Here is a 13,508-nt window from a genome sequence, read left to right on the forward strand (position 1 = left end):
GTAGAAAGTTGATTATAGAAACAGACATTTAATTAGTAGTTAAAAAGCAGCTTACTAATTTTTTGAGCGGACCAGACAGTTGGACCGAAAAAATTAGGAATCGATCACTGTTTCATTTCAGAATTGTTTTTTGGCCAAAAATCATTGATTTAGTCAATAAATCGTTGACTTGAACAATCAAACTGTCGACCTTGACAATAATTTAAGACCAATTTTAATTTTTTAATTTTTTATTTTTTATCAGAATGAACCATCCATTTGATTTGAATGATTAGACCGTTCGACTTGAGAACCAGACCCTGAATAATTCGTTGTTCGATTCGATTTTAAAAACCTTGAGTTAAACCCATACAAGATATAGGGAGCTTGAAAATGTTTGGTTCACATTTTGCTTATACCATTAATTGCATCTGATACAATGATGTAGACTCTCTTTCTTCTTCTACCTTTGCAACACCAATTTCAACTTTTCAATTGAATTCATACAGTTGGGAACTTGGGATAAGGCTTGTTGAATATATTCACATTGGTTTGAACATTGAACTTTGAACTTTGAAGGAGATATATATTCAATCTCTATCTTACACCGGTGATTTCAAATATTCAATAATTTTACACTAATCTAATGTGCAAAGCAACATCTCACCTCAATTCAACAAAACCTTATCCAGTTATCCATATTACAAGGAAATCGAATCCTCTTTCTTGTCTGGTCAGTCAGCTTCATTGAAGAATTACATTGGCTTATGACCTCGTTATCTAATTTTATGACTGGTGAGAGGGTATTAACTCTCAAAATTCCTCATTAATTTACAGTTTTTTATTTCTGTAACCTTCAAAAAGTTATCATATCATATGTACAATAAAAAAACATAAAACCATGTTTTGGACGGCTTTGATAGTTGTGTCAGGTTACGTGGTTGGTTCTGAACCGCCTAAAGTTCTGGTGAGAGGGGAAGGTGTGGTTGGAAATATAACTCACGTGCATGCCATGAGTTGGCCCAAGAAGAAGACAACAAGGGCGAGATCAATGGGTCCCAGAATTTCTGAGAGATTATGATCTAGAAATGCCACCAACATAAATGGAAGAAAGTCACCTCAGCTCCCTAGTTCCACTTACACCGTTACAAGGGGAAGAACGAATTCAGAGGGAAAAGGTAAAAAGATCTCTTTTATATGTTTTAACACCAACCTTCTTAGAAATTCTCTCTCTCTCTCTCTCATTTCATCTGCAACCTGCAAAGGGGTATGAGCATATTGCCTCTAAGTTTTACTCAGTTCATTGCTTTTAAATTTTCGTCAGTGGTCTAGCTTTTCTGGGAATCTGAATACTGAGTTCCAGCATCCCAGCATCATGTCTGGTTTTTAGTAGAATTCCTTAACAGTTGTTATTCAATAATTCAATAGGTTTTTTTTATGGGATTTCGATACAACCCCTGTATGTTTCTTGCTCTTACTACTTGAAATGTAATGTGAAGTGGTTACTGTTTTATTTTCTTTTATACGAAAATCTCAGAAATCTATCTCCGTCTTTCTCTCTCTCTCTCTACTCTTCTTCCGTTGGATATTCTCTTTTGTTCTTCATTCTTGTACGAGGATATTCTGTAATGCATGTGGTTCTGAAGCCCTTTTCTTGTATCTCATAATGCATTTTATTAGATATCCTGTAATGCATGTGGTTTGCTTTGATTTATTACAACGTTTTGTCATGTCTCCTTTTATTTTATCTCATAATAGTTGGTCGCTTTTCATTCTGTTTTAATTTAGCAGAAGGGATGATGGGAATGGGAGACAGAATTATGTTTTGCTTTGCTTGAGACTGCAAGTTTTTAGAAGCTTGGAGAAGGAAGGCTTAAGTTGTCAGATAAAGCAATGCCGGTTCCTCTCGCCCCGTATCCTACGGCTCCAGTACCATTTATGCCACCAAACGGTTGGTCCCCTGGCCGCCTGCTAATTTTAGGCTCACAGCAATCTGAATTTTCTGTCTTTGTTTTGTTAAGTTTTGAAATAATTCCTGATATCAAAAGCATTGCAGTGCAAATATTTCACTTTTGTAGACACAAGATGGTGTTTTGGGATTTGGAGGTTGATTTATGTTGGCCTTTATAAGTTGGGCTCTTTTAGTTCAACGAATCATTAAGAGTAATTTTGAGTAAAATCCAGTATCAATCTCCACTGGTGAGCTTCTGGTATTAAGAAGTTAGAATGGAAATGATCTGTACTAAATTTGAAATATTGTTTTGGAAGTATATAGATTGTAATGACTAATGATTGGCTGGTTCTGTTCCTATGTCTAGGCAGAGAAATAGATTTTCCTGCTTTTGCATCAATTGAAGTTTTTTCTGTTTTACTTTCTAGCGATTAGAGGTAGTGGAGGCGCAAAATATGTTGATATTAATCTAATATACGCAAATCCATGGTCAGTCCCAGGTGCAAAAAGCCAACTTGTTTGCTCTGGCTGTCGAAACCTTCTTGCCTATCCAGTTGGAGCAACATCTGTATGTTGTGCTGTTTGCAATGCAGTTACAGCTGTGCCGCCTCCTGGTATGCCTCTTAACCTTCTTTCCCCTGTTTCCATTTGACTCTGCATATTTTATCCATTGGAACATTAGAATGGTTTCCTGAATCAACAAAGTTTTCAAGCTGAATTAGTTATGATCTCTATATTGTGTTCGACTCCAAGTAGGAACTGAAATGGCTCAATTGGTCTGTGGAGGCTGCCACACCTTATTGATGTATATTCGTGGAGCTACAAGTGTGCAGTGTTCTTGTTGTCACACTATCAATCTAGCCATGGAAGGTATACAACTCATAATAGTACTTCAAACCCATTAACCTGTTTAGCCAGAGATTTAAGCAAGTTGAAGATTAGCTCAAATTTTCTTGGGGTGGTGATTCTTGTTTCTTATTACATTCACATTAAGACTAATCAAGGGAGTAATATAATAAACCAAAAAACTTATTGCCAGGAGAACTGTACATTTTTCAGGTAACATTCATTTGAATTTTTTTTTTCTTCTCTTATGCAGCAAACCAGGTTGCACATGTAAACTGTGGGAACTGCTGGATGCTCTTAATGTACCAATATGGAGCACGATCTGTGAAATGTGCAGTTTGCAATTTTGTGACATCAATTGGGGTCAGTATATTGCTTATTTTATTAATTTTAAACCTGTCTTCACTCTTCAGTATGTGTAAAGTACTCCATCAGAAGATAATTTTCTTTCTTAAGCCTGATGTGCATAACATTTTCTTGCTTGGGCATTAAGAGCTTTCAAGATTTCTACTACAGATTAATATTACAAAAGTGAATAAAGAAATCAAGTAGGAGTTTGTGGCCAGCACTTGGCTTTAATACGTATATAAAGCAGAAATCCATCACATTGTAGGAGTTTTTAGAGGGCATCAACAGCGGAATCACTCCGCTTCCTTTCCAGTTTGTTTGGCACACTACCGGCAGGAACACCCTCAAAAACTTTTAAATCCATCTTCAGTCATTCACCAAATGATTAAAGCATAAGACTGTTCCCCAGTGTTGGTCTCATATATGGTGCATGTGGGCCAGATACATACCTAAACTTTCTTAATAATTTTTTTCCCATAAATTCTTCAAGCTGTTGCTGATAATACTATCATCTCTTGCATAGTTCTATACATATGCACCATTCGAAGAGTCCCTAGGTTTTTGGATCTAAATGTATGACAGATTGAGCAGCATTACCAGTCGCATTAGTGCTCCTTGTAACAAGGCTGTTAAAATTAGCTCTTAGTTGGGACTGGAGAGAAATCCCACCATTTAGTGCAGAAAAGGATCCTTTCTAGAAATGCATATGCATAAAAATGGTAGGAAATGGAGATGTGGATTGGTATCAAGATAAGCTTACCTCTAAGACACTCAGGATCTCACTCCAGTCCCATTGGGGAGAACCGTGCACATAGATGTAATAGACAATATTACCAAAATTTGCTGTTTCTATAACTGTTTCATGAACTCCCAAAAAATTTCCCCTTTACATCTTTTTTCTTTTTAATATTTCATTATAAAACAGTATGAATTGTGCAGTTTAGGCATATAGTTAACAGATGTGTTTCTTGTTTCTTTATGTTCTTAATATATGTACTAATGGATGATATAGGCTTTACCAATCACTGCTGAGCAGAAGTTCAACAATTAAGGCTCATATGCAACTAAGCCAGCAAATACAGACTTCATGAGTTCATTCTTCTTTCATACGGCATGTCACCTAATTGCTTTTATCAACAGGTGGATAATATACCTCCTAGCTGAATGTATAGAGTTCTTTTTCTTTCTTGGCCTCGCACTCAATAAGAAGTTTTGGCAGGCTGTATATGTGAACATTATTCTACGAGAAGACTATTAGGTTGTGATGAAATTATAAAATTTCAAATTAGGCTTTTGTATTCTCTTACTTTATGCAACATAGTAGCACGATCATGTAACACTTCCGATATTTTCTGTTCTCAAATTCTCCAATGATCCACAAACTAAATAATAACAGTTACAACCATATAAGGCCAAAGGATCAAATTGAATGGTTATAGAAGCTTTTGGTTACAGAAGATTCAGATTTCAGAAGATGAGGATTGACAACCTTCTGGTTACATATTTGATGACAATATAGTAATAAGTTATTGTCAGATTCAACTATGCATTCTGGGATTTAGAAAAACACAAGAAATAGGAAGATGCTAAAAAAGTTCGGGAAAGAGGTAACTAATAGAAAATATGACAGATGAACTGAATATTTTTCATTTTCTTTCCCGCATCCATACTATTTTGGATTTGCTATATCCATCTTACCAGGTAAAGCTGTCTTATTAAGGAACTAAATGATAAATCCATAAGAAAACCAACCATCTTATTCCTACCGAACAGGGTAAATAGGTCTGGTGGCCCATCCACAATTAGAACGGCTTTTCAGAAGGTGGGAAAACATATCAGGAACTTCCACAAAACCTGTAATTTTCCTTTAAATAGACCCTTTTGTCAATCTGTCCCAGGTAGATCATAGATGGTAAAATTGCTGAATTTTCCTATATAAATGACAGGGATGGCATATCAAACCTTGTTTCGTCGTCTGCAACATTCACCTTGCATATGGGTACCTTTTGATATTTTAAATTGTGCCTGGATGGCCTGAAAATAACAAAATATATCAATCTCTGAATATGACTAGGAAAACGACATCATCCTCATAGAGAAGAAAATTATTCTAATATAGTTGAGGATAAACAAGACATCCAACATTAACATGAATTCACTTCAATCTTCGTATTAGATCATTTCCGACCTTTTTTCACAGAAGGAACAATGTGAACTCTTGGGAGACTTCCAAGAAATCCATGGTCAATCCTTGACCAAGCTCATCTCTTGTTCCTGCACAGGGGACTAGATAGGCTTCGGTGATGCCCCCATAATTTCAATCACACTGGGAGAACTTACAGTAGTCTATAACTTCATAATAGGAAGCTTTGTGGAATCACAACTTGCCCGAAAAAAAAGTATGAAGAACCCGCATTTGCTGTCGAGGCATTGTGGGGGCACTGATGTGAAACTCTTAAAAGTTTGGTTATATATTTGACAGAGATCAGATTTTGTCCTCACAAAAATGGTCCTCGTACCATCCTCACAACATTTGCAACCGTATATTAGAAATATCTCTGTGCTTATATATTTTCATCCATTTTCATCCATGGGAAATTGCTCCCAATGCCCGGCTGAAGTATTGTGAAAACGGTGTGAGGACAAAATCTAGATTCTTTTAGCACATTTTACATGATAAATTTCACATACCACCTGTTATTTCTCGGAATTTATGATATAGAGATTTTATGTCACATGCCCTATGCATCATGCCATATGTCCTTTTAAGACACCATGGCATTGAAGTAGCCATGCCATGTGGTGCATGTAAAAAACAATCATAGCTGTGTCATGTTCTCATGTTGCACAAATCTGTGCCACGTGTCATAAATTGTCATGTGGCATATATTTTACCACTTTTTATATAACATAATTATTATCATGTATCACAAAATTTGCCACCTGACATATTTTGCCACATTTTGTCTTATCGTGTTTACAAGACATTGGTGAAGCTGCATATGCTTCTTCTTTACCGTGTTTTGCAAAAAATACATTTGCCAAAAAGCATGCAACCGAAGCTCTAAGCAGCCTAGTATTGATTGCTTCATGCTTTTTATTGTAATTTTACCTTTGCATTCAAGAAATCTAAGTTCTGAAAGCACAGTTTACCAAGCTGTAAATCTCATCTTTGCCGTCCAAAGCTTGAAATTACTTCGAAAAAGCTTATCCAAACACTCTCAAATGGTCCAAGTGGTCAAGTTTCATTCCCACATTGATAGCAGCTGATCACAATGCGTGTAACTTTTGGCACAAACTGTAGTACATGAAAATATGGATTTAAGAAACCGAGCTCTGTATTCTGAGCGATAGAGAATATCCAAGGAACATTATCTTTTCAGGCACTGCCTCTATTCATTGAAATGGAAAGGGAAAGACCTTTGCTGAAATGATTATCATATCCATTTCTGCAAATTAAGGGATTTGAAATATATTAAGACATTAACTATGCTTTCTCATGGGATATGTATTATGTTTGTGCCTTGAATTCCTCGTCACTACCCACTCCAAATTAAGTTGAGAAAAACTTAAAAGACAAAATTCCATAACAGTATAAATTCAATCCATATTCAACTTATGGGTCCGAACCAAATTCAAAGGTTTATATAGTTTGAGGGTTTTCTCTTGTATACATCGTCTTTGCTTGAAAGGGAAGTCAAGAGGTTTTGGGTGCTTTAGAGTTTAGGATTTCTATGTTATTAATCTGTTGGATACTATACCTTTTCGTGTACCATTAATTGCAGGCTTGCAGCCAAAAAATTATTCTACCTTCCCCTTCAAACTAACATCGACCTGCTTACTCAAAGAGACATAATGCAATCTCAGTAATACTCTAGAGCTTCTCTTGAACAAGGCAACTTAAGGATTAAAGTAGGACAACAATTACCTCTCCACACTTTTTAAGGATCCGATTAGCTTGATTACAAATTTGCAATGCATTGACAGGGGCACTTTCAGCTCTTACTCAAGACAACCAATCATTAAACCTACTTGTCAACAAATTTTACAACGAATATATACTACCCACTAAATGAATTTTACAACAAATTTCAAAAATACAACTGTGTTAGGAATATTCTACCAGATACTTTTGATAATATCAAATACTTTAATGACACAAAAGAAACAATTAAAAAATGACTCTTAAACATAATAGAAATTTTTCCATAATCAAAATTGTCTTTTAAGAATTTCATCAAGAAAATGTAATGCACAACAAATACGTCATCAAGTTTTTTCAACCAATGACAGAAAAAAGGTTTTTCAACCAAAAACATTCTCATGATAAAAACACCCCTCTTGTCCTTTAATTTTCAAATCTGAAATTTAATCTAGCCTACAACTAGACATTTGAATTTTTACCAATAACACTTGAAATAAGATTATAAGTAGAATCCCTGTCAAAAGGATCTAGGCACAGTAAACATTCATAAAGTCTTTCATGATGAAATCCACCCTAGCACCAGAATAAAGAGAGAAATAGAGGACATTAAGTCAATGTCACAAAATTTAAGAAGCTCAAAATGTTGGGCTCAGAAACTTGAAAGAAAATTTAAAGAATCCCAAGTACCATGATAGATCTAGACAAGAAAGCTTAAGTTTCACAAAAATCATGGTATCTGATTTTTAAGATAAAATCCGTAAAACTTTTTTCTAGGCATAAAAATATTGCTTGAAACTTCTCCAAAAATCTTCAAAAAAGAAACAAACAAATAAAAAAGTATACAACAAAAACATCTAATATTTAATAAAACAATTACTATTCATATAATTCTGAAACTTATTATTTATGATAATTCTTATGAGTTATAATTACTCTTTAAAGTAAAATTATTAGTAAAATCGGGTTTGATAGCAAATACCAGAAGAGGGGACTGAGGTTATGTCGTTATGAATAAGGAGATCAAACCAGTAGGACCATTAATAGAATTACAAAAACATCAACTGAATGAAGGTTAACTGCAAGAACGAACATTAAATTATAGTATAAGAAAAACATTATAAGAAAAGAAAGAGAGATCATTAGCAGCATTATCATCATCAATCTCATCTTCTTATTGCTCTGATGCTATCTTGTTGTAATTTGTAAACAATAAAAAATAAAAGAAGATAAAAGAGAAGAGTAGAGATCATTAATCTAGCGATGGTACCTACCAATTATGTCTCTTTGATGAGAGCAACTCTTCGGATGATAGTAAAATTATCTAAAATCACAATAAAACCCCAGTGAGATTGACATCACATTAGAGCCCCTAACTATATATTTTCTTCCCAAAATAACCTCATTCCTCATACAAACTGAATCATCCAACATGTACGTGGTCAGGGTCCAATTGAATTACTCTATATTTCTATTGGCTAAAGCGGAATTGACTGAATGGAATACATGCAGACTCGGAGATGATAAAACATGGAGTACCTAAAATCATCTTTAATACCGTTCCATGAGTCTTGCAATGTTGTATTAAAGATTCAGGATTCTCTTACATTCTGTGGTGTTCCTGCTGATGGCAATTTTGATGCCATTTTGGTCCAAATGCTACAGCCTTTATTATCAAGTTTAATAATAAGAGAAGGAGAAATCCCTGAAATTTCAAAGTTTATTTTTTCCAACACATTGGCCTTCTCTTGTTTCCTCGTATGTCTTCCAAGTCTGAATAGGGAATTGCCTAGGGAAAGGGCCTACCTTGGCGTCTTCTTTAATACCTGTGCTGTTTATGTTTTCCAACTTATGGATCTGTTCTTAGAGGGATTTATAGCTTTGCCATTGAAGAAGCAGCAGGCAAGCTAGGCCTAGCCGGGAGTTTTAAATCTTCCCATTCCTCATCTTCCACCTTGGTGAAGTATAGATTCACCATATCATCACTTACAAGATCTAATCGCAATGGTTCCCACTGAGAAAAAGAAAAAAATTGTTAAAAAAAGTATTTACCATGAATAGGGATTGTTTATTTTACTTTTATTATCAATTTTTAACAGGTAGAGAATAAACAATTGAAGAAAAAGAGAACAAAGGAAAAACAGACCTTGGGGTTTCTGTCCTTATCCAACAGTATGGCCCTGCACCCCTGCATTTGAAACATGGTTTTCATTTTCAGAATGATTTAGGAGGAGAGGAAACAAACAAACACACGCACACACACTGGCAACAGGTTCCAGAGACCTCAAAGAAATCCTTGCTAACATCTTTCCGTAAAACATGACAACACATCCTGTACTCTCGAACAAGGCACTGACCAACACTTTGCAGCCTCCCTTCTCTAATCTGGTATTGCAGGAAAGTAGCTTAAATATTAACAGGTGTATCTTAAACAAAATAGGTCAGAAATAAGAATGCTCCACATTACTTAGAAAATTGTTAAGCAGGTGTTTAATAGAACTATTGCAAGAAATTTTTTTTTTTTTTGATGAATAGAACTATTGTAAGAATTAGGAGATGATATATTGAGAATGTGCATGACTATACCGATCTCAGAGAAATTTTAAGACTTGTTGGGGATGCCTTCTTAAGTGACTGAATTGTTTCAGATAACCAATTATCAGCACCATTTGCGGCCTCTTTCTCCTACAATAACAACATGAAAATTTCACTTAAACAAGACCCATGGTTTTTTTTTCTTTAGATCGGTATAAAATTTATGAACTTCAATCATGACCAAGAAGTAAAAGCACTAGGAAAAAAGAGCATAAGATAAAACCGCATACAAACTTCAAGCAAGAGAAATGTAAAGCATGTTAACAAACATTGCATGAACTTACAAGAGCAGATAAAATTTCTTCAACCGTCCTTTTAGAGAAACACCTATTAATAGCATCCAATCTGCAACCAGGAAAAAACTCAATAAAGATGAGCATCCAGGAAATATAGTGTATATTAATAAATAGGCAATTGAAAATCATTTATCAAATAAATAAGACACCGTAACTACTAGAAGAAGATTAGCTGACAATTCTAAGATTTGTTGAGATAGGAGTACCAGCCAGTTTATGTTGAGCTTCTTTCCTGAGTCACTTCTTCTAAGTATAGCATTAACCAGCTATTTGTCCAAAGATTTCAATCTTCAATAAAATGAAAAACAAATTCAATGAGGTTGAATAGCATTGGATCAAGTTTTGTATAAAACCCCCTCCCCAACCATCGCAAAGAAGCCTCCAGATGCTCCCAACATGATGCTCATCTCTTCCTTCACGCATAGATGGATTCTATCCATGTCATTGATGCTGCTATCTTTAGGGATGGTATACTTTATTTCAGCCTATGTTGCTTGCTGCGACAGTGGAAGTGGAACATGGGAGATGGTGCTCCACACGCTAAGCAAACAGATATGGAACACATGCAACCTGCTTGTCATAGGAAGGATATGACAAGCAGGTTGCATGTGTAAAATGAAAAACAAATTCAATGAGGTTGAATATCATTGGATCAAGCTTTGTATAAAACCCCCTCCCCAACCATCGCAAAGAAGCCTCCAGATGCTCCCAACATGATGCTCATCTCTTCCTTCACGAATAGATGGATTCTATCCATGTCATTGATGCTGCTATCTTTAGGGATGGTATACCTTCTTTCAGCCTATGTTGCTTGCTGCGACAGTGGAAGTGGAACATGGGAGATGATGCTCCACACGCTAAGCAAACAGATATGGGACACATGCAACCTGCTTGTCATAGGAAGGATATGGGGGAGGAGTGAGCTGATCTCAGCTGTAGAAGATCTAACACACCTTTCAAATTTCAAATCGTCCTGGGGAGGAGAAATTGAATTAAGTTTTTATTTTATTTAGTCTCATTTAAATTAGGAGTGTCTTGGCATCCCTCCTACTGAAGTTCACAAATATGTGCTGTAAATTCACCAGTGAGGTTATCTTTTTTGAGGGAAATTTAACAAAATTTCATTAAAGAAAGAAGAGGTACATGAGAAGAAGTACAAACCAGGGGAAGATCCCCAAAAGATTAGAGAGGAAGCTTGTCACTATACAAATAATCCAAATACAGACCACATTTGGCTAATCCAGTGAGGTTATCTACTCTCTTCTTCTAAAGGTGTGACGTGTGAGATTCTCTTCTCTTTTTCTTTCCTTCTACTTAAAGATCAGAAACTATTTCTCTCTATCTTTCTTCTCCAATTAAGCCATAGAGCCATAGAGGCATAGAGATCTAGAATTCAGACTAAAGTGGTCACTTGTCTCAGATCATTCTTTTTTTTTTTTATCAGTAAAACAGAGATAGATTTTATTGAGAGAGAAAAATGAATTTACATCAGTGAGCAGCCTCGGCCTTAGATCACTCTAAATTTGTAATCTTCCCACAGATCTGAATTTTCTTTGTCAACACTTGTCAGCCTACCATCACTAAATCTGTACATCACTCCTCTCACCCTATATCATGTATCCCATAGTTCTAGTTACCTTGGTCTGGTGTTTGATTTTAGGACAAGTAGGTTTTGCAAGAGCATTCTAATTTGATCTTTATCTCTTCTTTGAACTATTAATAACTTATGATAGCTTGAATTAGCAACTAATACGAAGCAGTGTTCTCCTTGGTTTACCTGTAAAGAATCTATGCTTCAACTGTAATCAAACTACTTTATCCAGATAACCAAATTTAGCTGATCTATCAAATAGGTCAAATAAATATAAAAGATAGCAAAGGCCAATGGAGTACTGCAAGTGCATAAAAGAATCCAGACACCATATGACCACGATGACCATGACTTTAGTACCAGTTTTACCTGTGATAAGCACTTTTTGCTTTGAGAGGAGGATGCTCTGAGATTTTGTCAATAATTGTAGAAACAACAGCTGGATCAGATGTATTGACCTTAAACAATGCTTCTTCTAGCAAAGACAATTTCTGTTCACTGATAGAAGAAATGTTACAAAGCATTCATTTCACATGCACATGCACACAGAACTGCATAGAGACAGAATAAAATGTTTTTTTTTTTTACAAGGTGAAAAAGAATATTTTTTTATCAATAACAGAAAAGAATTTTTATTAAATTAAAATCAAAAGTATACAAGGAAAGAAAACATCTTTCAGCTCCCATTGAGCTTAAAGCCAATTATATTACTCATTGCCCAAAACAATTGTATACCCCCTGTTTGACTAGTGAATAAAGCCAGTCAATTAGTTGATCTCTAACCCAAGTGAATGAGGCCTCTACCTCTCTTGCCAAAGTCTTTCATCTCCCTCAAATCCTTGCCTGTATTTCCATATTCCTTAATTATTATTCTTCAACCATCCCACTACCAACATGGAATCCCCTTCCACCTCCACCTGTTTGAGGTTCATCAGCTATGGTGTATGGCTCTCTCATGCTTTGATGCGGAGACATGTCTTCCTGAAACTCTGCTACAGATACTTAGGTTGGGTGTTATGGGGGTTAAACATTAGAGGGAAAACTTCATGAAATATTATACCAGCTGCTATCATTTGGGTCATTTGGAAGGAAAGAAATTAGTGTGTCTTTGGAAATATTCTGATATGGGCTGGCAGGCAATGGATGGAGTAGAAGATCAAGACTGTAATCAGTCTTGAATCCTAAAAGTTTTAGGTTTGTAAAACAGAAAAGAAGATGAGAGAAAAGGGAGAGAATAGAAGAGAAGCAAGAGAACACAAGTTGCTGAAAGGAGGGACAGATTCTTAACAGATCTGCCGCCGCCACTCTCTTAATATTTATAGGTTTATGTTTAGTACATGATGAAAGGACACATCTGCCCTTGGTACTTACATAATAAAGAAAGTAAATAAAACTGAAATAAATAGCAGCTGAATTAGCAAACTGACTCAAACTGACACTACTATAACTGAAACAAATACTGCTGTCCTACGAACACAGTGGGGACCACTGCAGTGGGGCCCACATCAGTGTTCTCTACACTCCCCCTCAAGTTGGGAGTAGATATCTATCATGCCCAACTTGGATAGGTCTGTCTCTAACTTCTTCCTCGGTACAGCCTTGGTGAGGATTTCCGCGAGCTGCATATTGGATGTGATGTACGGAAGACACACTTCTTGTGATATAACTCTTTCTCGCACAAAATGTCGATCAACTTCGATATGTTTAGTTCTGTCATACTGCACTGGGTTGTGGGCTATATTAATAGCTGCCTGGTTATCACAATACAACATTAAGGGCTTTTCATAGTCAATACCCAACTCTTCAAGTAGTGACTTCAGCCATAAGATTTCAGCCACTCCATTAGCCATTGACCTGTATTCCGCTTCAGCACTGGAGCGGGAAACAACACTTTTCTTCTTACTCCTCCAAGTGACAAGGTTACCTCCCACAAGGGCACAATATCCAGAGGTAGACCTTCTGTCATCAACACTTCCAGCC

At 35.9% G+C, this 13,508-nt stretch overlaps 2 protein-coding genes and 1 long non-coding RNA gene across 18 annotated transcripts in view; 1 reads left to right on the top strand and 2 right to left on the bottom strand.

The window, feature by feature from the left end:
* The first annotated feature begins 1,003 nt into the window (after positions 1-1,003).
* On the top strand, positions 1,004-4,409 carry LOC148880771 (protein LOL1-like). Of its 13 annotated transcripts, none has more exons than XM_088962790.1 (6): positions 1,004-1,157; positions 1,771-1,930; positions 2,425-2,544; positions 2,687-2,800; positions 3,030-3,139; positions 4,137-4,409. In XM_088962790.1, exons 2-6 carry the CDS (start codon positions 1,873-1,875, stop codon positions 4,173-4,175), a joined length of 441 nt encoding a protein of 146 aa, XP_088818916.1. In that variant the 5' UTR covers positions 1,004-1,157; positions 1,771-1,872; the 3' UTR covers positions 4,176-4,409. The 13 variants fall into 13 exon arrangements, with proteins under 13 accessions (XP_088818916.1, XP_088818908.1, XP_088818919.1 ...); XM_088962782.1 differs by having other exon boundaries at positions 1,023-1,157; positions 2,684-2,800; XM_088962793.1 differs by having other exon boundaries at positions 1,090-1,157; positions 1,768-1,930.
* Positions 4,410-4,510: 101 nt separating this feature from the next.
* On the bottom strand, positions 4,511-5,570 carry LOC148880772 (uncharacterized). The gene is made up of 2 exons (XR_016104649.1): positions 5,313-5,570; positions 4,511-5,158 (listed from the first exon to the last, which is right to left on the bottom strand). It is a non-coding gene; the product is annotated as an uncharacterized LOC148880772 (long non-coding RNA).
* Positions 5,571-8,567: 2,997 nt separating this feature from the next.
* LOC148880773 (3-hydroxyisobutyryl-CoA hydrolase 1-like) overlaps positions 8,568-13,508 on the bottom strand; it is a 46,189-nt gene continuing 41,248 nt past the window's right edge. For all 4 annotated transcript variants that reach the window (XM_088962797.1, XM_088962798.1, XM_088962796.1 and 1 more), the window contains 6 exons: positions 11,898-12,019; positions 9,926-9,986; positions 9,633-9,731; positions 9,330-9,431; positions 9,193-9,234; positions 8,568-9,060 (listed from right to left, as the gene is read on the bottom strand). In XM_088962797.1, coding sequence (XP_088818923.1) covers positions 8,920-9,060; positions 9,193-9,234; positions 9,330-9,431; positions 9,633-9,731; positions 9,926-9,986; positions 11,898-12,019 — 567 coding nt within the window. In that variant the 3' untranslated portion in view covers positions 8,568-8,919. The remainder of the gene's footprint in view (positions 9,061-9,192; positions 9,235-9,329; positions 9,432-9,632; positions 9,732-9,925; positions 9,987-11,897; positions 12,020-13,508) is intronic.

The sequence above is a fragment of the Nelumbo lutea genome, chromosome 1 (assembly GCF_056320005.1).
Source record: "Nelumbo lutea isolate HS-2025 chromosome 1, American lotus-T2T, whole genome shotgun sequence".
NCBI lineage: Eukaryota > Viridiplantae > Streptophyta > Magnoliopsida > Proteales > Nelumbonaceae > Nelumbo > Nelumbo lutea.

Coding starts and splice junctions, on each gene's coding strand:
- LOC148880771 (XM_088962782.1), top strand. CDS start 1,873: ATGCCGGTTCCTCTCGCCCCGTATCCTACGGCTCCAGTACCATTTATG. Junction 1,931..2,424: donor ACCATTTATGCCACCAAACG/GTTGGTCCCCTG, acceptor ATCCATGGTCAG/TCCCAGGTGCAAAAAGCCAA. Junction 3,140..4,136: donor ATTTTGTGACATCAATTGGG/GTCAGTATATTG, acceptor TGGATGATATAG/GCTTTACCAATCACTGCTGA.